Below are 26,000 nucleotides of genomic sequence, written 5' to 3'. Positions count from 1 at the left end.
AGTTGATACTTTAAGTTCTAACTGTTCTGTCATTCCTTTATCTCGATTATATTCTCCCTTTCTTGTTTGTTTATGGGCTGCAAACTCTTGCTTATAGTCGTGATTTACATAAGTGCTATATTTAAAAAAAAAGGTACCCCCCCCCCCCCTATTGCTCGATTTTACACACAAAGGGGGATATGGCAGGTCCACACATGAGTTGATCAGAAAAGGGTCCACCCTTACCCCACCAGACACAGCTAGGATTTGAACCCCGCACCTTCCACTTCTAAGGACAACGTCTTCACCAATTACGCCCACCATTCAAGAGAACACACTTTTTCTTAAACAGACTCACATTGTTGTTGGTTTCAGGAAAGACCTTGCGAGTGCTGCTGTTCTGGAACATGATGGACAGACTCTGGTCCAGACTGGAGCGGGACGGATACTTCAGTGGAATCGGGGACTGGCTGCAAACACAACATAGAGAAGAAATTACGATAAAAAGCAAACATCATGCATACACACATACATAAAAACGCCTTTTAAAAAACAAACAAATCTACCAAAACACCCTTGTCCTACCCTCCATTAATAGCAGTAACTAACAGCAACTAAGGTCATCCACCACCCCCCCTTAACCCAATTAAAGACCCTCTTTTCTCTGGCTGTAAATTTATCTTCAATTCAAAATTTATATTCAATTTTGAGGATGAAAGTTGCTTGTTCATTTCAATGCTTGTTCTTCTCTCAGGTGCCAGGAGAAAAGGTTCCGTACAACTCTCGCTTACTCTATTACACATGTCGTATGCATAAAGAGTGATTACTTCCCTTTGGTTATTTGATATCTTCAATCCAGTTTTTGGGTCGTCTTAAAAGAGGGTTTCGCTATACTGCACAAACTGATTTATCTGCCGCTTTAGAGCACTTACCACTGGGCTGGGAACACCTGCTTGGTCTTGCGGCCCTTGATGTTAGGATTGCTGAGAACGTCGGCATTGATGGGACCCGACAGCGGCACCACTACGGACGGAGCGTTGGGAGGGATGCGAAGAATCAGCGCCCACAGAGAGTACTTCTTCTTCACTTCACGCCCTGAGGTGAACCTGGGAATGACCGTCATACATTTCATACTTCAAATTCAATACAAGAATCAGCGCCCACAGAGAGTACTTCTTCTTCACTTCACGCCCTGAGGTGAACCTGGGAATGACCGTCATACATTTCATACTTCAAATTCAATACAAGAATCAGCGCCCACAGAGAGTACTTCTTCTTCACTTCACGCCCTGAGGTGAACCTGGGAATGACCGTCATACATTTCATACTTCAAATTCAATACAAGAATCAGCGCCCACAGAGAGTACTTCTTCTTCACTTCACGCCCTGAGGTGAACCTGGGAATGACCGTCATACATTTCATACTTCAAATTCAATACAAGAATCAGCGCCCACAGAGAGTACTTCTTCTTCACTTCACGCCCTGAGGTGAACCTGGGAATGACCGTCATACATTTCATACTTCAAATTCAATACAAGAATCAGCGCCCACAGAGAGTACTTCTTCTTCACTTCACGCCCTGAGGTGAACCTGGGAATGACCGTCATACATTTCATACTTCAAATTCAATACAAGAATCAGCGCCCACAGAGAGTACTTCTTCTTCACTTCACGCCCTGAGGTGAACCTGGGAATGACCGTCATACATTTCATACTTCAAATTCAATACAAGAATCAGCGCCCACAGAGAGTACTTCTTCTTCACTTCACGCCCTGAGGTGAACCTGGGAATGACCGTCATACATTTCATACTTCAAATTCAATACAAGAATCAGCGCCCACAGAGAGTACTTCTTCTTCACTTCACGCCCTGAGGTGAACCTGGGAATGACCGTCATACATTTCATACTTCAAATTCAATACAAGAATCAGCGCCCACAGAGAGTACTTCTTCTTCACTTCACGCCCTGAGGTGAACCTGGGAATGACCGTCATACATTTCATACTTCAAATTCAATACAAGAATCAGCGCCCACAGAGAGTACTTCTTCTTCACTTCACGCCCTGAGGTGAACCTGGGAATGACCGTCATACATTTCATACTTCAAATTCAATACAAACTCCACGGCAACTGATCGGACTGGGAGAAGACCGATTGATATTTTCCCAAAACAAATTGTCTGACCGCAGGACAAATGCAAACGCTACGAAAAAAGAATAAGACTGTCTTCCATTTTGTGGGAATGACTATCAAAGATATTCAAAGTAATAAGAGTTAATTACTCCCTCATAAAATTAAGGGCCAAGGGTGAAGTCTGAGAATGTTCAAAATCAGGTACATAGACACTGAGTTGTCCTGCGTTGAAAAAAAAAGTAGTGTTTTGTATGATTTTCACATCCTGTTTAGTGTCAAAATCAGAAATGCTATTAGAAAATGCTTTCTACTTTTAGAAATTCCTGATTTTTTGTGGTAACTTTTCTCCATAAACATAAAACAATAAAAAAAATCTGAGGTACCGTAACCTGATCAACCCTCCTTTTTATTCTGCCAACCATGTCATTTACCCGCAACTGTCAATCAAAAACTACAATCAAAGCATTTGCGTCCAGAGAACATTTTATGAGGGACGTTACCTGATATGTAGGCGTAGTCTTTGTACAATGAAAATACCTACCTAACCTTTTAAGAGAACCCCCTGTAGCGCCAAAACAATACTTGCTTCGACTCGTTACCTGCATGATGTGTAGGCTTAGTCTTTGTAAAATGAAACAAGAAGAGCAAACGCTCGATCGAGTCACTTTCGCAGTTCTGAATATTATATGAGGCATCAGATGGACAGGAAGAAATTGCTATTCACAACACAATGAGTCACGTTCACATAAAATTTGAGCCCGGTCACTTTTATAGTTTCCGAGAAAAGCCCAACGTTAAGTTGTGTGTTGCCGAACAGAAAAGGCTAGTTATCTCCCTTGTTTTTCTGATAACGTTCGTAAAAGGCTACAGATGTAAATACTTTGATGTAAAGAATAATCCTACAAAGTTTCAATCACATCCGATGAACTTTGTCAAAGATATAAAATGTCTAATTTTTCCTTTGACGCTGACCTGTGACCTTGAAAAAGGTCAAAGGTCAACGAAACCATCGTTAAAGTGTAGAGGTCATTGGAGGTCACAACTAAACAAAATATGAGCCCGATCGCTTTGATAGTTTCCGAGAAAAGTCCAACGTTAAGGTGGTGTCTACGGACGGCCGGCCGGACAGACTAACACTGACCGATTACATAGAGTCACTTTTTCTCAAGTGACTCAAATACCTACCTACTACCCTTAGAGAGCAACCCCCTGTGGCCCCAAAACGATGGTACTTACTTTGACTTGTGGCCTGCCAAGGCTGCTTCAACCCTGTCGCGTACTTCTGCCGACCTCACAGACTTTCCCTGCAATAATATACGATAGTGAATAAGCTTTACCTCTGTCTCTCTTGCTCAGGCATGACAGGAAATGAATACCAGAAAAGAGGAGAAAAGAAAAAAAAGTGAGGGGTAGAGAGGACAGGACATAATGTTGTTTTTTTTTCTCTGATTCCCGAATCACTCTCAGGAAAGTTTTTGTAAATAAGGAAATGATGGGAGAGTACTGACAGAACTAACACAACTAGGAAATATTCAAGTCTCTTCTTCTTCTTGAGCGCTCCAGAATTTTTCTGGTTACGTGTGAGCTCGTTTGCCCATTTGGGTTCCCCACACTATGCTCTGAGAGCATAGTCAGCTCACTCCACTTTTGTTGAGTAGGCATGCTGGGCACTTTCGTGTTTCCATAACCCAAAAGAGAACCAACAAATTGTCATCTGGGATGATTTTTCATTGTGCAAGAGACAGAGTGTTGCCTGCAATTGCAACACTGAATTGTTCCAAACTGTGAAATTTGTTCAATCAGTTTAATGGCCACTGTCTGTACCTCATCATGCAACATAAGACCTAAATAAAATCTGAGAAAATCAAGTCTTAAAGTTAAAACGGAGGGAGAATTAAATAAAATCGGCATGGGTTTGATCGCCTCATTCAACCAGGATTTATCTACCAGTCAACTTTGTGCTTGGTATTCGAACACCCCAGTGTACAAGCATGCGCAGGATAAAGATTCAAAGTTCACAGCCAAAGTCTCAGGGATTGGAAACATGAATACACGTATGCAGGAAAAAGAAATAAAACGGGTTGCGTCGTACTGTATGGCAGCTCGCTTTACCCAGCGAGAAAGCCGTTTGAATATCCATGAGGGTAACCTCACGGGACGATACGATACTATAAACGTCACTTACATCCAACAGGTTGTCGATGCTCATGTTGTCAGCATGCTGCGCTATCCAGGGCATGAGGACTTCATCGAGATCGTAATACTTTAGAGTGTTGCAGAGCGTCATGTTGAATAGAGCTAGATGAGCCACATCCACCCTGGAGAAAGACAAACACAAACAAAAATAAGCCCAAGGAACCGTTTTTAAAAACGGCATACCATTATTTTTGTAAGGAGATTCTGGACCAATCTTGCTCCCCCCCCCCCCCCCCCCCCCCCAAACAGTAAGTTGAGAACAGCATCTATAAACACAGCATTGTAATCTTACCATTTGAAGGGCAGACGCTTGATGTATTCCTGTCCCTGGTTGCAGTGTGAGCAAACAAACATGAAGAAACGATCGCCGTACAGTAACGGGTACTGCAAGCACAGCACACACGCTGAAAATCAGACACTGAATTGAGACTTTTTTTAACTTTTTTTTTTACAAAGATTTGAGTCAAAGATGTCTACCACAAGAGTCACATGAAAGTCTTGTAATTGAGAGGACTTCCCAGAAATGAACTTCACTGTAAACCCGAGTTTTGATTGTAACCACACACACACACACACACAAATACAAAATAAATTTTTAAAAGTAGATACTTAAGCACACACGTACTGAAGTAGCAGGATCTATCAATGAGCGCTTCTGGGGTGATAACACGAGACAACTCCTGTGATCTTGCCATGGAGGTGGCGCCAGTTACCAGCCGAAAGAAAGAAGAGGCATAACCTCACCAGAACCGACCATTGTCTGTTTACCGTATAAAATGCACAACTTTACCAAATCGATATGCTATTTGGGACCAATGCAAGTTTTTATCCTTTCTCGTGTGATCTTGCCGCGAGGTGGTGCCAGTTACCAGGCGAAAGAAAGAGGGGGCATAACCTCACCAGAACCGCCCATTACCAGTATCCAATACATGTCATTTGGTTGCTATGCGATGATGAATACAACAGGTGCTAAGGCCAAAAAAAAAAAGAGGTCTGTTTACGGTAACCCGACCGACCCTATTTTTTTCGCGCAACGCTAGACTTTTTTTTGGCATTTGGGGAAAAAAAAAGAATCTTTTGGTTTTTTTTGCAAAATAACGTAAAAATATGGGTTTTTTGGGGGAAAAAAAAAAAAAAAACAAAAAAAATCCCGACCTACCGACCCTATTTTTTTGGCCTATGTTACCGTAAACAGACCTATTTTTTTTTTTGGCCTAACCATGTTAGAGGTCAAAGCAGGCAATTGGGTTGAAGTTATGAAAAAGTAAATGGAATACTTTTTTCCGCCTCAAATGGCAGGAAAAGAAATTAAAACTGACACAATCAAAAACAAAATACACACACACAAATATACGGACGACTGAATGTAGGCGTTGAAGGCCACGAATGCACACAAAAACAAAAACAAAAACAAAAACAAAAAACCGATACAGTACAGCCAGCCCTGGCAACCACATGCCTATTGCAACCTCCCAAAAGGGCCCATGAAAAGGGTTTTTGGCTCACGTAAGTGTAGCCTATGCGATCGTAACTTTGTCTGTCTGTGCGTGCGTGCGTATGTGCGTGCGTGCGTGTGTATGTCTGTGGTAGAAACTCTAACATTTGAAGACGTCACATTACATTGACGTCACATTATGACGTAAGAGGGTTAGACGTCACGCGAAGGAAGTACTGAAAGTCTCGGTCATTATTATTTTGAGCGGGCCGAGACTAGTGTACATGCAGACAGACAGATCTAGATCTAGTGTCTCGCTTTCTTGCACAGTTTCACCTATTCTCTTTCTCTGTGTGTGTGTGTGTGTGTGTGACGGAGTGATTGAGTTTGTGTTACTGTTTGTCGATTTCTTACGTGAGCCTTGATGGCTTCGCCTCTTGTTCTTTATAATTCACTTAAGGTTTGACTGCACATTAAACACTCCAGGGCCAACACCCCCCAAAAAAGAGTGAAAAACCTGAAAGGCCAGGTTCCTTGGCGGCAGGGGTAAAGTCTCTCTTGGTACCAACATGTAAGTTAATTACATTATAAAATAATACACATTTTGCCTCCATTAAGTGATTAACCATCCACACTAAACAATTTATTTTTATTTTTAAGTTGTACTTTAAGAAACCGGATTTTCAGGTTTTCAAAAACCGGATTTCCGGCGAGAATCGGAAAGGTGTTAGCCCTGTCACTCTATCAACTTATGAAATCAAAATGTAACATGGGTTTGACAAAAATAAGGTTACCTTCATGGAACCACTGGCGGCATCGACAGCACTGAAGCATTTTGCTATACCAGCTGCAACGCAGATCAGAGCAACACTCAAGCAAACATTCAACACACCACAGCAGCAAAACAACACACTGATCAGAGAAGAGAAAAACAAGGGGAGGTAACGACTTGTACAGAAAGGGGTAGGTGAAAATCCAATGCTTTATCAAACAAAATAGCATGCACAAAAAAAAAAATTCAATTGATGAACCACAAGACCACAGTTACAGGCAATCTTTACCTTTCCGTACGAGCACTCTACCCATATGACTTATAAGGCCAAAAAAAAAATAGTCTGTTTACGGTAACCCGACCGACCCTATTTTTTTTCGCGTGAGCCTAGACTTTTTTTTGGCATTTGGGAAAAAAAAAAATCTTTCGTTTTTTTTGCAAAATAGCGTAAAAAAATAAAAAAAAAATCCCGACCTACCGACCCTATTTTTTTGGCCAATGTTACCGCAAACAGACCTATTTTTTTTTTGGCCTAACACATTTTTGATTTCAAAAACAAAATGCACAGTTTTTACTTTCTAACATCCTTACAACACAGCATGCACAACTACAATATCTAACAGAACTTCTGCTGTTGCCCACACAGACACAAAATGCCACAAAGGAGACGTCCATCTTCAATCTAGATTGCAAACTTTGTTGTTGATCAAGCAATATCGACAGACTTGATGGCCTAGTTGATAAGATGCAAGCCTCCCAAGCGGAAGGTCGTGGGTTCGAATCTCGGCCGCTATGCTTCATGTGTCCACGCAAGCACAAGGCCAGGTGCGCACGCTAAAGATCCTGTAATCTATGCCACAGTTCGGCGGGTTATAGAAACACCAAAATACCAAGCATGCATTCCCCAAAGAGGCCTATGGCTGCCTTAATGGCGGGGTAAGAACAGTCATACACGTAAAATTTTCGTTTGTTTGTTTGCTTAACGCCCAGTCCACCATGAAGGGTGATATCAGGGCGGTGCTGCTTTGACATTTAACGTGCGCCACACACAAGAGAGAAGTCGCAGCACAGGCTTCATGTCTCACCCAGTCACATTATTCTGACACCGGACCAACCAGTCCTAGCACTAACCCTATAATGCCAGACGCCAGGTGGAGCAGCCACTAGATTGCCAATTTTAAAGTCTTAGGTATGACCCGGCCGGGGTTCGAACCCACGACCTCCCGCTCACTGGGCGGACGCCTTACCACTAGGCCACCGTGTTGCGGTCATACACGTAAAAGCTGTGGGAGTTTCAGCCCACGAACGAAGAAGAGTAATATCAACAGAATACAGGGCAAAACAACAGCACACAATGGTTTGACATGCAAACTTTGCGACAGAATACACTACATACTCTCCAGGCCCCCCACAGTAGCAGTAGCTCTGTTCAACGTTGGTTCGATGCTGGGCGTCCCACGTCAGGATGTTCATCTGCAAAGGATAAATAAGTGGATAGAGAAATGCATTTATCCCATCTATGCATGTCTCTTTTAAAGGAATAATACCTTAGAAAAAAAGACCCCCAGATCGCTTCCAAAGTTAAACCATAAGATTCGAAAATTTTTAAAGTAAATTTTCATTTGATTAATATACTTACTCGAATCACATATAGCATTGACGCAGTCTGAGATGCTAAGGTCTGAAAATCGCTACCCGTCTAAAAACTTTAAAACTAAAAAGGGAAGCAACCCCACCACAAAAAGTGTAAACGGGTGCGTAGGTACGGACGCCAGGCCACGGGAGTTACCTCCCCTTGGTGTGTACTACGTCACTATCGCTCCCTGACATGTGATTCGGGTAAGTATATTAATCAAATGAAAATTTACTTTAAAAATTTTCGATTAAATTACATATTCTTTATCCGAATCACATTATATACTAGCAGATAGCTTCAACAAGGCGGTGAGAAAGAAAAATCTAACTCACTCTAAAGTCTTAGACAGGAACTGGCCCGCTGCCACCAGGGCAGGAAGGGACCGAGAACCACCCTGCCAGACAGCCGCGATGACTACCAGGAAAAAGTTGATAAAGACATCGTCAGAGCGCCAGTAAGCTGTGCCCAGCCCTTCGTCCAATCTCCTAAACCGTAAAACGGCCAAGGAAAAAACAGGCTGCGCCCCCCCCCCCCCCCTTTCTATTGGAAAGGAAATGCCAATGCCCTGGAACGATCAGTGCTTAAGGTTGTCCACTCAGAGCTGAGTAGGACAACCTCTCCAGGTGACCGTAAGAAAATCATGCCAAAGTATGCGACACCTTGGGATGAAGTGGTGCCCGAAAGGGCCTGGGAGATAGAAGTCAGCTCCAGAGAAGCGTGACCGATCTCCTCACAAAGAGCGAGAGTTGCGTAAGATTCCTTGTCTAACCAGGACAAAGAATCATTGAACTCCTGGGTTGTGACAGAAAACGCCAAAGAAATGGCTGTAATCTTCAACGTCGTTACCCATCGAGTGTGCTTGAGAAGGGTGCCGTAACCAGCAGTCTTGCTGCCCTTAAAAGGGATGGTCGGAGGAACTGGAAACCAGAACCACCCGACAGCAGGACCCTCCAAAAACCCAACTGACCGCCCGTTATCCTCTACCAGTCCATGCGAAAGCTGAGGGAAATAGTACGAGGAAGCAGCGACTTCCGGTTGTGCATAGGCAACCGGAAGTGAGGAAATCACGGTGGCCAAAGCCTTGTGAGACTGGTGACCATGAACAAAATGGCTGAAAGCCAAAGTGCCCACAGGTCAGTCTGCTTGTAGGTAATTGAATGAGTATCAAAAACCAAAACAGAAACAAAAACGGCTGGTGGGCATAACCGGAAACCGGAAAGTCAACCTGTCATAAGCTTCCCAGTCCCAAGAAGAGTGTTCTCAGGAAAAAAACTGGAAGTTACTTCCGCCGCCAAATCAGTGCCTTCCTGAGTTTGGCCGAAAACCAGAATGCGTCTGTCTATCTTTGAAAGACTGAAGGTCAAACGCGGAGACCGACAGGCAAAGCCCTAGTCATAGTTGCCTGTGGCCGAAGGGTGACCGGAAGACTGAAACCCGATCGAACGAAAGTCGTCCTGACTCACCTCATGCCCAGGATGAGGGTGAAGAGAGGAAGAGTCGAAATCCGGAGTCACAGGGACCGAGAGTGCAATAGTCGACACAGCTGAAGGCAGGACGACTATTGCACAGGCTAAGGCTGAACCGTGATTCCAAAAACCCAGACATACCTACGTAACCGTCAGTGAGAGGAACATCCTTTCGGTCAGAGCCAGAAGTGCGACAGACAAACCACACAGAGTGGTAGCAAATGTTGCACTGCCTGAGGGAGGAAGCCCGAACACCCGTCCTAGGTTCGAACCAGAAGAGACCGCGGCGGGTGCTCGCTCCGGCGGACCTATTACTAAAAGCGCGAGAACGCGCTGTGGAGACCTCCGAAATCGAAGACAACTCCAGAAGTTGACGTCCGATGTCCTCCGAAGCGACAAGGGTATGATCTAGGAACAGAACACCCGAATCCTTCTTAGGCTGCCTGCCAAAGGAGGGTGTAGTTCCTGCAGCACCAGTAAAGGTGAGAGCAGGAGCACAAAGGAAGCCAACAAGATCCTCCTACTCTGCTATGGCACAATAAACTTCTTATGACCAGCGAGAACGAAAGTCACCGCTTGAGTCTCAGAAGCCTTCAAACCATGTAGAGAGAAGTCAGATAACTGCTGATCTCTATTCGACTGGATCTCCTTTCTCCTGGCATCAAACACCAGTTGACCAAAAAGAGATCCCTCTACCACAGGCGAAGATCTCAGCGTGTTTCTCGTAACTTCCTCAGAAAACTGAGAATGAGAGAGAAACAAGTCCCTCCGACACATCATTGCGTGAGCGTAGTGAAGGGAGGAGTCTCATCTGCTCTTCGTACACCCTGGCAAGGGCTGACAAAAGAGTAGAAATGTCATCAGCGTCCTGATTTGCACAAAGTGTGAAAGGATCCAATGACTCAGTGAGAGAACGAGAGAGCGCTCTGATGATCGACTCCGAGATAGAAGCAAGTTCCAAAAGCTGACGTCCAATTTCCTCTGAAGTGACGAGGTCGTGGTCTGGAAACACAACACCCGAGTCCTTCTTAAACTGCTTAGCAAGCAGGGGAAGCAGTTCCTGTGTCACCGGTAACGGTGTACGCGGAAAAGCAAAGGACGCCAACAAGTTCCGACCAGGCTTCGGCAAGGTGAACTTCTTGTCACAAGAAAGAACAAAAGTCGAAGCCTGTGGAGCCGAAGCCAGCCAAGGCTGAGCCTGTTCCGGAACTGAACCGTGAGGAACGAGTAGCGAAACAGGAACACTGGGGATACCACTTCCGGCAGGAGATGGTCTAGCCAAAACCTGCAAAAGGTGGTACGCCACCGAAGGTGACTCCTCGAACCGGAAGTAGGAATCCTCCTCCTTCGCGGAACGTAAGTCTGACATCGCCGACGGAGCGACCAAAGCGGAAGCCGCCGAAGCCGATGCCCCCTACGGGAAATATCTGGAAGTAACCTCCGCCGCAGCTTCAAGGGCAACCCTGAGCCTCGACGGAAATCCAGAACGTGTCTGCTCGCTGGCTACAGACTGTGCATCAGAATAGCCAAGCAACGGACACGGACCGAAGTCACAGTTGCTGGTGGTAGACTGATGAACTGGATGACCGGAAACCTGTCCAACCAGAAACCGTCCTGACTCATCCCCTGACTGGCAGGAGGGTAAGAGTAAGAGGGAACATCCGGAGTCACCGGAACTGAATAGGCAGTAGCCGCAACACCCGACGGGTGGAGTGACGACTGCCCCGGCCGAGGCTGAAAGCCTGAATGCCCGTAGGCCGGCCGCTATTCCTCACTCACCGCCATCCGAGAGGAAGCGTCAGGAAGAGGAACAGTGTATCCGGACAGAGCCGGAAAAGCAACGGACGAAGCCGCACAATGCGGAAGCGAAGGTTGCGTGGACTGGGTCCGGAAGCCCGAACGCCCGTAGGCCAGTCCTCGGTCAACTCCAGCCAAGACCTCTACGTGTACTTGCGCGGGAGGACCTATGCTTCCGGTAAAAACCGGAAGCGCAGCTGCCGAAAAACGGATGCCGCCTTTGCTCTGAAATGCCCGTGCAGGCAATGTGAATTGGGGGAGTCAGAACAGAAGTTAGCCGGTTGTGATCCTGCGCCAAGGAACTGCTTCCCAGAAGGGAGTGTCTGGTAGCTTCACGAGAGCTGGTGGACCAGTTCGACTTACCTGCCGTGCCAGCCACGGAGGCAGAAGGCGAAGAAACCAGGAGATCCTCCCTGGAAAACATAGCCAACGGCAACCACAGCGACGCCAAAGAGCGAGCGTCCCCCACGGCCGGGTATCTGGAATGAGAGAACCAAAAAATACGCCACCAGAGCACAGGACTCGGGTGGTGACATAGAGGACAAACGAACAAAGTCCCAAATGGGCGCTAAGTTCATTTGCCAACCACTGAGGAAAAAAGAGACATGGTAAACAACCGCGTCTGAAACCCCAAACAAATTCGGTAACTTCTGAAAAAACTAGGGCTAGGAAAAACCCTTACCCTAGCCTCTGTGAATGCACCACGCTAGCTTTGACACTGTCAGCCAGACTGACACATCAAAGATGGCGGCAAAACAATGCTACAGCAAAATAAGCTATGCAAAATGCTTGACTGCCCCAAAAACTATAAGTTCATCCAGGGCAGAAAAAGGCACAGAAATTACAATAAAGTAAGCGTCGTCAGAAAGACAACGCGAACAGGTGGTAAAGAAGAAACACCAAAGATATAGGCTTAGAAAAGCCTTTACCCTTGACATCCCCTTAAGAGCCGCGCACCAAAAAGTTGTCAGTCAAGCTGAAACCAAAATGGCGGCCAAACGAAAAATGCTACTGAAAAGTCAAGTCCAAAGAACGAACAAAGACTCAGTAGCTAAGACAAAATTCCTGTCAAAAACATGACAAAATGGAAAGAGCTCACCAACTAATGAAGCAGAAGGTGAATAAGACGGGTAGTAGCCGGAGGGAACCGAGCAAAGAGCAAGGCAAACCGGCCACGAGAGCGAAAAATATCATGACCTCCTCCTCTGAGCTGAAAAAGTCGTATCAGTTACCACGTGTCAGGGAGCGGTAGTGACGTAGTACACACCAAGGGGAGGTAACTCCCATGGTCTGGCGTCCATACCTACGCACCCGTTTACACTTTTTGTGGCGGGGTTCAATCAATCAATCAATCAATATGAAGCTTATATAGCGCGTATTCCGTGGGTACAGTTCTAAGCGCTTGTCGAAGAGTTGTCAACACAGGACTAACAAAGAAACTAACATCTTCAGACGGACACGAACCCTATCACACACTAGCAAACCCTGGTAAACATACAACAAACAACTGTTTAACAACAATGTACACATCAATAGCTAGGTCCAAACAAAATAATATTAAGCACAAAGAAAATCCCTCTCACAGAGCACAGCACAAGAATGTCTTTTGGGGCACAACACATCACGTCGAGCATGAAAGTCGCAGCCAGCTACGGGAAGAACTGAGTCTTCAACCTACACTTGAACGCGTCAAGAGAGGGGCTCTGGCGAAGCTCAAGCGGCAGGGAGTTCCAGACGGAGGGGCCCGCGGAGGGAAATGCACGCTGACCAGCTTCCCTTTAAAGTTTTTAGACGGGTAGCGATTTTCAGACCTTAGCATCTCAGACTGCGTCAATGCTATATGTGATTTGGAGTAAGAATATGTAATTTAATCTGCGTTTACAATAATGCAACCGCGTAGAAGCAAAAGCTTTCTTTCTTTTTTTGGTGTTTAACGTCGTTTTCAACCACGAAGGTTATATCGCGACGGGGAAAGGGGGGAGATGGGATAGAGCCACTTGTCAATTGTTTCTTGTTCACAAAAGCACTAATCAAAAATTTGCTCCAGGGGCTTGCAACATAGTACAATATATTACCTTACTGGGAGAATGCAAGTTTCCAGTACAAAGGACTTAACATTTCTTACATACTGCTTGACTAAAATCTTTACAAAAATTGACTATATTCTATACAAGAAACACTTAACAAGGGTAAAAAGAGAAACAGAATCCGTTAGTCGCCTCTTACGACATGCTGGGTTAGGGTAGCATCGGGTAAATTCTTTCTCGTCCCAACCAATATGGGACTCCCCCTAACCCGCGGGGGGTAGAAGCAAAAGCAAAGGGGTCAAAAGCTTCATTAAATGTCGTAAAATAGGCCAAGAAAGTGCACATATTATTTCAGGACAGTTTCTCTCAGACATTGTGAGCGGTGGCTGACCCCGGCAATTGCTGTCACTGTCTCAGTAACCCCAGGTCAAAGTCTGATAACAACAGCTGCCAGGGATTAAACAATAAATAAACAAGAAGGGCAAAGCCCATACGACTCACATGCTTTACACATTTTTCCTACCAAAATACATGTGACCTTGACCCAAGGTCAAGTTCATCCAAGGTCTTGCAACACAAAGCTGTTAATTCAAGACCTAGGAAGTACAATGGTGCTTATTGGCTCTTTCTACCATGAGATATGGTCACTTTTAGTGGTTCACTACCTTATTTTGGTCACATTTCATAAGGGTCAAAGTGACCTTGACCTTGATCATATGTGACCAAATGTGTCTCATGATGAAAGCATAACATGTGCCCCACATAATTTTTAAGTTTGAAACAGTTATCTTCCATAGTTCAGGGTCAAGGTCACTTCAAAATATGTATACAATCCAACTTTGAAGAGCTCCTGTGACCTTGACCTTGAAGCAAGGTAAACCAAACTGGTATCAAAAGATGGGGCTTACTTTGCCCTATATATCATATATAGGTGAGGTATTGAATCTCAAAAACTTCAGAGAAAATGTGAAAAATGTGAAAAATAGCTGTTTTTTAGACAACATTTATGGCCCCTGCGACCTTGACCTTGAAGCAAGGTCAAGATGCTATGTATGTTTTTTGGGGCCTTGTCATCATACACCATCTTGCCAAATTTGGTACTGATAGACTGAATAGTGTCCAAGAAATATCCAACGTTAAAGTTTTCCGGACGGACGGACGGACGGACGGACGGACGACTCGGGTGAGTACATAGACTCACTTTTGCTTCGCATGTGAGTCAATAAAAAGTTGTCAATTCTTCCTGGGACAAAAAAAACACGTCTGAGACGGAACAACTCTCACCAACAAATAAGGTTGTTGTAGGAACCAGAATCTCTGAATTTTGTTTTGTGTGAGGAAAGAATGGTAACCTTAAAGCATTAACGTGGACTATCAAACAGAATACAAGTTTTTCAAGTACCTTGTAGGGCAGTATCTGCTTCAAGTCATCCCTTGCTGAAAGTGATAATATCAAAGTGAAAATTAAAGCAACATATTAATTAATCTGGACAAACAGTATTTTTTGCCTAAAGTCTTAATAAATAGCAATAAATTACTCCAAGAGAGTAAGGGTATAAAGGTCTCCTTCACAAAAATGTAACAAGCATTGATAATAAATTGCAGTCAATTGTGAAAGTCTCCAGACAAAAACAGAAGAAAAAAAAGTGAAATCGTGTAAATCATGTTAGATATTCCTTTCAGTAGTTTCATACTATTTGTCCAACTAACAGTTGGGGGAAAAACAGCAATGAGGTAAAACAGTAAACAATCTAACAGATATTGCTAAAACAAAAAGTTAAGGATTATCTGACAGTGACAGTTGAATTTCAATTTTGTTGTTGTTTAAATTTTAAGTCCTAAAACAAAAAATACAATAAAACACATGGGTCAATTAAATAAAAACACCAAAGAACTGAATCTGAATAATGCACGCCCTATGAAACTTCCACAAAATAATACGAATGCCACAGCAACATTTTCTATTAGATACATACTTGCGACTGGAAGTGTAAATTTGGCGGAACCCCCATGCTGAAACAAAAAATGCCCAGAGAAAATGTAGACATGACATTGGCATGGGTGCAATCTGGAAAATTCCAAAAACCGGCAAAAGTTGGGGTCCAGCTTTTTTAGTATTTAAAATGCCAAAAAAAAACTCTCCTGGAACAAAAGCATCGGCAGCCGATGAAACCCAAAACTGGCTGCCGGCGTGTAGCCGGCCTAGTTGCACCCATGCATTGGGTAGATAGATTAAGTGGCAATGTAACAATCATTGGTCATCAATTCCAAATGACAATGTAGTGGGAAGGGCACCAAAAGCCGAAAGGACACCATCTGTCCTCCCCCCTCACATAGATTTCAATCATTGACAGGACTGTAGTATACCGTTTTCCTTGTGGTTTTAAAATAATGAAACTTTGCAATTGTCTCCTAAGGATGGTTGCTCTGCAATCTGTCAGCAACATTTATGCTTGTTAGGACTGTGAAGAACCATGGCAAATCTTCAAGGACTTTTAATAATAATATGGGAGATTTATAGAGCGCTTTACGTTCTCTAAGCGCTTTACAATGGGTTTTTTTTTAAATGAGCCACTCGAAATCCACGCACTTTTAAGCACCTACACAACACCATAACAAATAGGTTGTTCCTTTTTAACATTTCATACGAACGCGACAGCACTTTTTTTCAAATCTTGGACTGACCTTAATCCTTGTAGCAAAGGTGCAGAGCCTGCAGAAGAATTTGCCGTGTGACTGGAGGTTTGAGATGAGCAACGGAGGGCTGTGACAACACTGATGAAAACCTGAAACAAATTCACACAACGTTACTACAGCACAATACTACAACCATGATCACCATTTTAACACCAAACATTGACCGCAGTGAAAATTCTGGTCTACGCCGCATACCCCGGATGGGACACTGAAGCATTGCTGCAAAACCTTCTCAAATATGTCTCATCAGTAACACCATCTCATTCATAAAGGGCAAAAAATTAAAAAAATTAAAATAACAAGAAGAGCAAACGCTCGATCGAGTCACTTTCGCAGTTCTGAATATTATATGAGGCATCAGATGGACAGGAAGAAATTGCTATTCACAACACAATGAGTCACGTTCACATAAAATTTGAGCCCGGTCACTTTTATAGTTTCCGAGAAAAGCCCAACGTTAAGTTGTGTGTTGCCGAACAGAAAAGGCTAGTTATCTCCCTTGTTTTTCTGATAACGTTCGTAAAAGGCTACAGATGTAAATACTTTGATGTAAAGAATAATCCTACAAAGTTTCAATCACATCCGATGAACTTTGTCAAAGATATAAAATGTCTAATTTTTCCTTTGACGCTGACCTGTGACCTTGAAAAAGGTCAAAGGTCAACGAAACCATCGTTAAAGTGTAGAGGTCATTGGAGGTCACGACTAAACAAAATATGAGCCCGATCGCTTTGATAGTTTCTGAGAAAAGATATAAAATGTCTAATTTTTCCTTTGACGCTGACCTGTGACCTTGAAAAAGGTCAAAGGTCAACGAAACCATCGTTAAAGTGTAGAGGTCATTGGAGGTCACGACTAAACAAAATATGAGCCCGATCGCTTTGATAGTTTCCGAGAAAAGTCCAACGTTAAGGTGGTGTCTACGGACGGCCGGCCGGACAGACTAACACTGACCGATTACATAGTCACTTTTTCTCAAGTGACTCAAAAACAGAGAAAAACAGATAGGCTGCCGGGTGCCCGGTTGGGTACAGGGCCAATTATCCACTAGAGAGGTGATGGTAACAAAATGGATGCAATTTAAATCAAAATATGAATTTCCCCCCAGCTTACTGTATTAAAGTTAACGTAATTTTTAACATCATTTTATTTTTGACACTCTCACACCTGTTTAACCACACTTCGACTTTGGTGTACTTTTCACCGAGATTCAGCGGATTTTCAAAAGTATTTTGCAATTCACAAGAAACGTTCATGAGCTATTGCTTCAAGGGCAGCAATAACATTGTCCATTTTTTGAAGTGGAACTTTTAGGCGTTACTGCTTTTCGCATCGACATTTTCGTCAATGTGCTGGACTTGACGACAACAATGGCGGCAGATCAAATCTTGTCATATCACATTGACCAATCGTCAAAGCTGGATTTTATCCACCGGGCCATCGCGAGAACAGGTTTGGCAACCTACTTTCGATTTCTTCTTCTTCCATTTAGTGATCATGATCAAACTTGATTGTTTTTATGATCATCGTATTTTTTTCTCTCCAAACGTATTGGTCGTATCCTTGGCAACTTTGCGTACAAAATATGGGTCAACAGGTCTGCACTCTCATTTCCCAGGGACATTTGATTTTCTCAAAAACTTGGGGATCTGAGGCGAGATCTCCATGCCAGTAAGCACCACGTACCCATGCCACAACCATCGCAGGTGACGATTGTGTTTGGCGCGCTGCTCGACTCTCCCTTGCACACACAGCAGCTCGACTCTCCATGGCCTGGGGCTGAAAACAGACAAGTTTTTTTAAATTTTTTTTATTACTTTATTGTCCCATCGCTGGCAAATTTGGGTCGCTTCCTCCCAGTGGAAAGCTACCAGCAACGGAGTCGCGCTACCCATGTGTCGGCGTGTTTAGGTGTATTCAGCCACCTGCACAAATGGCAGAATGACCAAGGTCTTTTACGTGCCATTGTGGTGACACGGGGGTGGGACATAGCTTCCGTCTCTGGGTCTGCACATAAAGTTGACCGGTGTCCATCCCGGACCGAATTCAAACCTGCGACCTTCCAATCACAAGTCCAGTGTTCTACCAATTAAGCTACCGGGCCCCCGGATCAGGAAACAGAGTACAGCTGAACCCCCTGTTTAAAACTTCCTCCCTTGTGAGAATAAGACTGTTCTTAACTTTTATAAATTGACCCCATTTCAGGACTCCCTTCCTTTTAAGAACTGATTTTCTCAGAGGTTTTGTGTGTGTGTGTGTGTGTGTGTGTGATGGTTTCCAATATATAGTTTACTGTCAAGGTCAGCTACACTTCCATGAATGTTTTCTTTTCAAACTAAAAGTATGTAACTGTTAACAGACCTGTTTCAGACATGAGACCAGCAAATGTTCAAAAAGTAGGAAAGTAAGCCGGGGTCCAGGGGCCGCTCAGGCCCCTGGTGGGGTCCAGGGGCAACGCCCCGGTAGGGGGTTCAGGGGGGCGAAGCCCCCCTGACGGAAAATGAATGTTAGAATTATAAAGGCCATTTTGGGGCCTCTCCTGATAGCAAAAAATGAGATCATGCCTTTTTAAAAAGCTATAAAACCCACAAGAATAATATGTTTTAGCATTTTAAACAAAAGTGTGATTTATAACAATCACACACACACAAAACTTTCCCCTTATCTTTTCAGTTGCTAATGAAAGATGAAACACCCGACTACGTTCTCATCAACTAATTTCGGTGGTGCACTCGCCCTATCGCAAAAAGAAAAAAAATGACAAAAGTTCGTTTGCATTTATTTTATAGAATTCTCGCGACCTGGCGAAAACAATGTCGATGCACCTCTATCTTTCTTTCTTTATTTGGTGTTTAACGTCGTTTTCAACCGTTCAAGGTTATATCGCGACGGAATGCACCTCTAGCCCTATGTATCTGCTAGTGGTACCGGTCAGTATCGTCCACAACAAACCACTCAAAACGACGTATTTTGCCGTAACATGACCCTGGGGTCCGGAGCCAAATCGCCGACCGGATTTTTGAGTGGGCGTGGTTTGCAGCGAGAGTTATCTTTTCCTAGCTTGCCCCATGCATAGATGCTACACCAAGTCCGTATTTCACCACGCAGTGGCCGTTGTCGCACCACGTGCACACGGCCTGACCGGGAATGGATATCTTGGCGATACTGTCGCCAATGAGCTGGCGCCTTTCTTTCTTGTTGATAGTGACAGTCACTTCTTCTGACAGCCAGTTGGCTTTCCACTTGTTTTTCACACTTTGGTCGTCGATCGTAAGAGCTTCCACAGCCGACAAAACAATACGGAATCCAGACGACATGATGCTACCTTTTTCACCTTCGGCGTTTGGAGATCGGCAGCCAATCAAAACAACCCACAAACCGCCATCGGTGAATAATTAAGCCCCGGCGATAATCGTCGGAGATCGACAGCCAATCAAACGCGACCCATGATACTGCTATGGGTTCAAGGGATATCTTTGGTTCACGCGAGTGCTGGGGTGCGAATGCACTGACTTCAGACGCAGACAGCTTCAGCTGAACGGTTCATACCACCAGCTATGGGTTCACGCGAGTGCTGGGGTGCGAATGCACAGACTTCAGACGCAGACAGCTTCAGTTGAACGGTTCATACCACCACCCCCCTCCCCCCTTTTTTCTCAACGAATTTGCATCGATCTCAAGAATGGTCTGTGAGCTAAGGAAAATATCGGAATTCCGATAAAAATCGGACCAGTCCCATGTCTGCTGTTTACCAAATTTGAACAGTTGATGTATTTTCCACAAAGACTTAGTGTATTTTTCAAAATATTGAGTGTATTTTCTTACTAGGTACAGGTGCTTCTTAATCATGTGACCAACGTAAAACTGTTAGCAGCGAAATTCCAATACAACGTCCGTCGCACTGATGATAAAACTGTAAGAATATGACACTGGAAATCGTCGCATTTTATTTTTTTTATCAGCCAGCCTATTTATCGTATTCTTGGAAACTTGGCGTACAAAATACGGCGAAATCGCATGAGTTAACAGTTCTGTGTTAACATAGTAATCCACAAAAAGCTCAAGCCGCAGAGTGTGGCCTTTTCTTACTTTTGTGGATATCCTTGAAGAGAACATAGAAGGTCGCCCCATCGTCGAACCTGATCTGGCACCGGTCATTGGCATCATCAATCTGAAATTGACATGAACAAAATGGTTGAGAAAAACTAAAATAAACACACACACACACATATAGATTACACGCACTGTGTTACACTGGCCTCATCCCAATAGGTTACCTTCAAAGTCAATGGGTCAGTGTATAATTTAAATCCTTCAACAGCAAGATACAAATTCAAGTGGTTACATGATCAATTAACTCCCAGGCAAAATAACTGGTCAATTCAACCAGGGAACAAAACATATCTGATACTTTACCTTAGTCACTGATAAAAATCTTGGTACCAAAACCTTTGTACCACTACCACCACCAGAAACAAAATTAACAAAGGTTCTGGTAAAATATTAAATACATGTATGAGAAACCAAATTAGCAACCAGTCATACCTGCCAGTTGGTAGTCCATTTAAGCATCACTGTGACTGTGCACACTTATGAAAAGGGGTGATTACAATCATCAGGGATGTGTAAATCCTAACTCTTGAACTTGCCAGCAGGACAAGTAACTTCAAGAAAGTCAGTATACTGCCTGACATTTTGCTAGCCCAGTAACATATCACACAACAAATTATGAATGTCAGATTTCTTTACACAATTAAAATAGTAGTGATAGTACCGATACGACAGACAACCAGGACAGCAGTTAGCAATGGATAGGCTTTGAAACTCGAGAGTACAATCAAAGGTTTTGAATTTGACAAGAATTTGTACTTGCCAGCTGGAGACTGTTTTTTCTAGCCCATCTGACGATTTGGCCATCCCTGATAATTTTTCATTATTATTATTACCGTACTTTCCGGGTCATAAGGCGCGACTTTTTTCCTCGAGTTCGACCCCTGCGTCTTGTATAACGAAGCGCCTAATCCATGTATGAAATACGAAAAAAATCAAAGAAACCGCCTGAGTACCAGTCAAACAACTTGTGATAATGCATGTTTCAGCTACAAGGTACTGCCCTGGCCAAGTTTCCGCGAGCTCTCAAGCCACCCAGCTATCACAATGGACCTGCCTTTGATCTCGCAGCACACACAGAGCACACATATTTCCACTCTGTTAAACTCGGTCACTGACCCCGGTGCAGGAAGTGTTTCCTCTCTCAGATATGACAGGGGAACCACCTCTCATGGCAAAAACTGGGTCATTTCCACTCTGTATTCTTCCTTTGATGTGCGGCTTATTTTCATTCTTCGACCATTTGTTACCGGTATACTTTTTCAATTTTGGTGCGCCCTATCGGCCCCCTGCGCCCAATGGGTGACTGGATTACAATTTTTGTTAAAAAGAAGGGGGTGCGCCTTATGCGCTGTAGCGCCTTGTCACCCGGAAAGTACGGTACTATTAAATAAGAAATCACAACTCACCCGCAATACCTCCCCTAGGTAAAACAAGCCGTCACTCCAACGCACCACCACACTGCGGCCAATGTCAAGGCCAACCCCCAGCTTGCGGCAAGCGGCTGGTGAAAACGACAGTTTCTTGGGACGTCCGCGCCCCTTAGCAATCACACCACCAACAGTCGGATGTGGCATCTTCACGCTGCCGCCCTGCGCTATACCTGCCTGTCTGCTTCCACTTCCTTGGCCCTGCGCAAAAAGAACAGTAGTTTCCATCATTTTCTGACAAAACTCAACAACCAGAAACACAACACACCACAAGTCTTTCCGTTTCAGTTCGGGCTCGTTTTTTAATTGATTGAAAATAGTACATTTAAAGGCATATGTACGCGCTCCCGTGTTTACAAAGTGTAGTTTGCCCATAATCGATGTCAAACGCACCATAAGACCATATAATGACGATATGTCACCATGCGCGGACCATTTATATAATACATGCATTACAGCTTGTTCTAGCCTCTGAAAAAGTGAGGATGTCAACAAAGCCGCGGTGTTAGCTCCCTTGCATCAACGTTACATGTGTTGCCAAATCTATAAATAGGACGATCCAGATCAAAATGAAAATTAACATATCTCAACATTGAAGGGGTCCTAGACCACAATATTTTGCAGGGAACTTAATTTAGCATGTCTCCAGCTGTTGGTAAAGCAATTAGCGTGTATAGTCATCGAGTACATATGGCTTTAAATGATTTATGTAAAATTCTCATTTCTGGTTTGACTAACCAGAACCCCAAAAACACTTCAGCTGGGATTCAAGTTTGAAAAACTATGGAAAATTGTACATTTTAAAATGTGCATGTTTGTTCAGAATCTTGATGAGGCATGTGCCTTATACGAAGTTATACACACTGGCTATACGCACTCGGAGTGTAAACAGGGGAGAGGTCAGAATCTTGTTTACACTCCGGCGTTAATTTGCCATTCGACACCACTTTGCGATAGAAATGCAGAGCAGTTGATTATAAGAGTACAAAGAAACAAAAACAATCTGATGCTGCACAGCCTTTGTAGTAACGTAGATTACATTTTCGGGCTGTACTAAAAGACCAGACACTGAACCGCATCAACACTCGGAGCGTCATTCGACGCCATTTTGCGAAAATACGCTTCACTTCGATTCATGGTATCAAAGTTCGCTGGGAACAAACACAGACACAAAAAAACACAGACACACGAAACTGATGCTTCACGGCAGTTTATTGTCGGAGTTTGTAACATCTCGCAGTGTGTTTCGACCTAGAAACAGTTGTATGCAGTAGTATGATACTATGTGAATGTACATTATTTGCCAACCCTCGACACTGGGATCTATACGTCAGACTGATTTTTCATTGGCTACTTTCTAACGACTTGTTAGGGGGCATTTCATTGGCTACAGATTTGTAACAGCTTTTCATTGTCGGAGTGTATACAGACACATCGATCCTGTATAAACTCTGAGTGCGTATAGCTTTTACTTTAGTTATATTCCCCCTGACTTTTCTTCAAATGGCACTTCCTCAAACAAGATCATATTATCAAATTATCTTCAAATAATCGAACAGGCACATTGCTTTAACGGATGTCACTTCTTTTAAGTTCCTTCAACAGTGATGTAGCAGATTCTCCATGTAACTGTCAGTGTAAATGCCTGTGTTTACAATTACATTTAAAATTACAGCAGATTCTGTATGTACTGTTTTCATTTATCAATTTATGCAATGAAACAATGCATACACACAGGTGGAATCCTATCTGTTGCATACAGATAAGAAGCAATGTTCCGCTTACATCATATGTGGCAAATAATGGGCATGTCACAATGAGTATGACAATGCGCATGTGAATTGTGATTGTAGCACACACAAGCAGTGGAAAACTTTAATGAAATGCACAGACTGCCACAGTGATCATCGACACACCTAAAATAATAAATAGCAACCTGCCACTTACCGCGTCTCGGATGCGGCAGATGTAATCTACAAGCACAAACTCTAACAAAACGAAAAGAGGTAATCGACTATTGTTGCACTTGCAGACATTCTATTTCAAGTTCAATTCAAGGCAACAGGTAGCCTAATCTAATTTAATTACCTCACTAATCACTAAATCAGGAAGTAGTAATTAGGAGCAGGACCTTTTATCTCGTAATTCCGAGCAAAGAACAATGAAGGAACAAGAGGCCATTGGCAATCAAGTTAATCGAGAAAGGAAGTTAATAAAAATAACTTACTGGCGAAAGAAACAAGAAGTTTTAGTTTGAACTTTCACTTTCGTCGTCTCGGGCGTTCTCGATCATACAGTGAATGAGTGATACACGCTTTCATCTCCACACGGACAGTCGACAGATGCTGCCAGATTATATTCTCATGACGTGTCCAAATTTGGTAACTGTTGTATGATTCATAAAGCTACCTGACCGAAACAATCATGCTTTACGGTGTACACTTTTGAAAGCAAAACCGCCCCCATAAAAAAACAACCAAGTCGAGCTCTACAAGCCAATCGGATTTGCAGGCAAGTCATGCCATGTTTTCAAACTTCACGACATTTAAACATCCCAGACTGCAGATATTCTGAGTGAAAGCGGATAGATAACGGCCTATGTCCACTTCTAATGACCCTTCATTCGTATATGCTTCGGGTACAACATATGATCACACGCAAGATGCAACAAATTCAAAGTAAATTACTTCCATACTCCTTCCCTCACTGCTCTCCCGCCATGTTGCTGAGTTCGCGCAAGGATATCGGGTAAACCGCAAAAAGTACTTCCGATTTTTATCAATCGCCAACTATAGAAATAAAAGTATAACTGAGGCAGATATTACAAAGCTAACAGAAATCCATTTGCTTCTGTGATGAGATAAAATCTTCCGAACCAGATAAAACGCGACAAGATCTACGAAACTGCAGAACTATTTTGAGCCGGCGGAAGGTTCTTTGGTATGACCCAACATTACGCGGTAGCTTTCAAAACTTGAAATTGACGCGAATGGAGGTTGAGTCGAGGTCGCGTAAAAGGGTAAAGCCGCGGTAGCTTGACAGATAGAACTTAAAAAAAGTAAAAATTACAGTAAAACTGAAATAGTTATCCTTTAACATTTTATCAAAGTGTCTGCCGTGACAATGTTTTTTTGTGACACACTCACTGTCTCAGTGACACACGCATACATACACTCACACACGGCACACACGCACACTCTCACACTCACACATGCCCACTCCCATCCCACAGAACTCCCTCAGTCAAAGGCTAGCTATGGGAAGAAAGTGGTATGGGCCGTGAAACAAGCTTGCACTTCGACAGAAATGGGATAAAAGTGGGAATTCCCTCTTCGTTCCCACACAGCGTGCGAGGAAAATGTTCCGACGCTGCGAGCGCGAGTCACACTGCGCGAGTCTGCAAGTTGCCCCATCGAGATCGGTGACGTCACAGCACACGCTATTTACACTAGACAGCGTCAAGTTGATTTGAGTGATTAAAAACTCAAGGGCGGATCTGGGGGGGGGGGGGGGTTACACGGGTTACGTAACCCCCCCCCCCCCACTCCCCCACCCCCCCCCCCCCAAAAAGAGGTAATTTATTGGCTCAGGATGCACCAGATAGCTATTTTGCTTCTTTGGATAACAAAAATTTCCGGGGGGGCATGCCCCCGGACCCCCCTAGAGGCTTAGGCGCCTTCGGCGCCGTCAACTTGTATCTTCGCAGTCATTTTGTAACCCCCCCCCCCCCTTCCAAAGTGAATTGATCCGCCCTTGAAACTAGTGTGTGTGTGTGTGTGTGTGTGTGTGTGTGTGTGCTTAAATATGTGTGTGTGTATCAGTTGTTCTTGGCTTTTTTTTCTTTATACATTGATGATTTTTAAATTCGCAGGACTCTTGAGACGTTCGCAAGAACCCAGTCCTCTACGGAAGTCAGAAGAAGAAGAATTAAGAAGAAGTCCCACACGTTTCCGATTTAAACCCCACTTGTTTCCCACCTGAATCCCACTTGCTTCCCACCTGAATCCCACTCGCTTCCTACCTGAATCCCACTCGTTTTCCACCCGGGCGGCCACTCGTTCAGTTCCCACCCTGACTCCCACTCGTGCCCCACCCGTTTTCCAGTCGTGTCCCACCCGTTTCCCACTCGTGCCCCATTTACTTCCCACTGGGCTCCCACTGGAAGCTGTAATCAAATCCCACATGGCGCCTATGTGGGACTTCCCACAACGTCATCATGTGGGATCCCACTTGGGGCCCACATGGGATCCATGTGGGAAGGCCAGTTACTTGGGTGCACACAACGACGCCCATTTACATAGAAATACCCCCTCGTATAAG

General features: G+C 43.9%; 1 protein-coding gene across 1 annotated transcript in view; it reads right to left on the bottom strand.

Moving 5' to 3' along the window:
- The window catches only part of LOC138949292 (polycomb protein Pcl-like), a 28,367-nt gene extending 3,952 nt beyond the window's left edge, over positions 1-24,415 (bottom strand). The window contains exons 1-14 of the mRNA XM_070321079.1: positions 24,368-24,415; positions 21,660-21,881; positions 20,230-20,311; positions 17,827-17,919; positions 16,129-16,229; positions 15,420-15,456; positions 14,846-14,880; positions 7,914-7,990; positions 6,540-6,592; positions 4,603-4,714; positions 4,300-4,432; positions 3,351-3,418; positions 912-1,085; positions 338-449 (exon numbers count right to left, since the gene is read on the bottom strand). Of these exons, the coding sequence (XP_070177180.1) occupies positions 338-449; positions 912-1,085; positions 3,351-3,418; positions 4,300-4,432; positions 4,603-4,714; positions 6,540-6,592; positions 7,914-7,990; positions 14,846-14,880; positions 15,420-15,456; positions 16,129-16,229; positions 17,827-17,919; positions 20,230-20,311; positions 21,660-21,881; positions 24,368-24,373 (1,305 nt within the window). The 5' untranslated portion in view covers positions 24,374-24,415. The remainder of the gene's footprint in view (positions 1-337; positions 450-911; positions 1,086-3,350; positions 3,419-4,299; positions 4,433-4,602; positions 4,715-6,539; positions 6,593-7,913; positions 7,991-14,845; positions 14,881-15,419; positions 15,457-16,128; positions 16,230-17,826; positions 17,920-20,229; positions 20,312-21,659; positions 21,882-24,367) is intronic.
- Between the last annotated feature and the right edge of the window lie 1,585 nt (positions 24,416-26,000).

Source organism: Littorina saxatilis, linkage group LG15, assembly GCF_037325665.1.
Source record: "Littorina saxatilis isolate snail1 linkage group LG15, US_GU_Lsax_2.0, whole genome shotgun sequence".
NCBI lineage: Eukaryota > Metazoa > Mollusca > Gastropoda > Littorinimorpha > Littorinidae > Littorina > Littorina saxatilis.
This window is presented reverse-complemented; position numbering and strand designations above follow the sequence as displayed.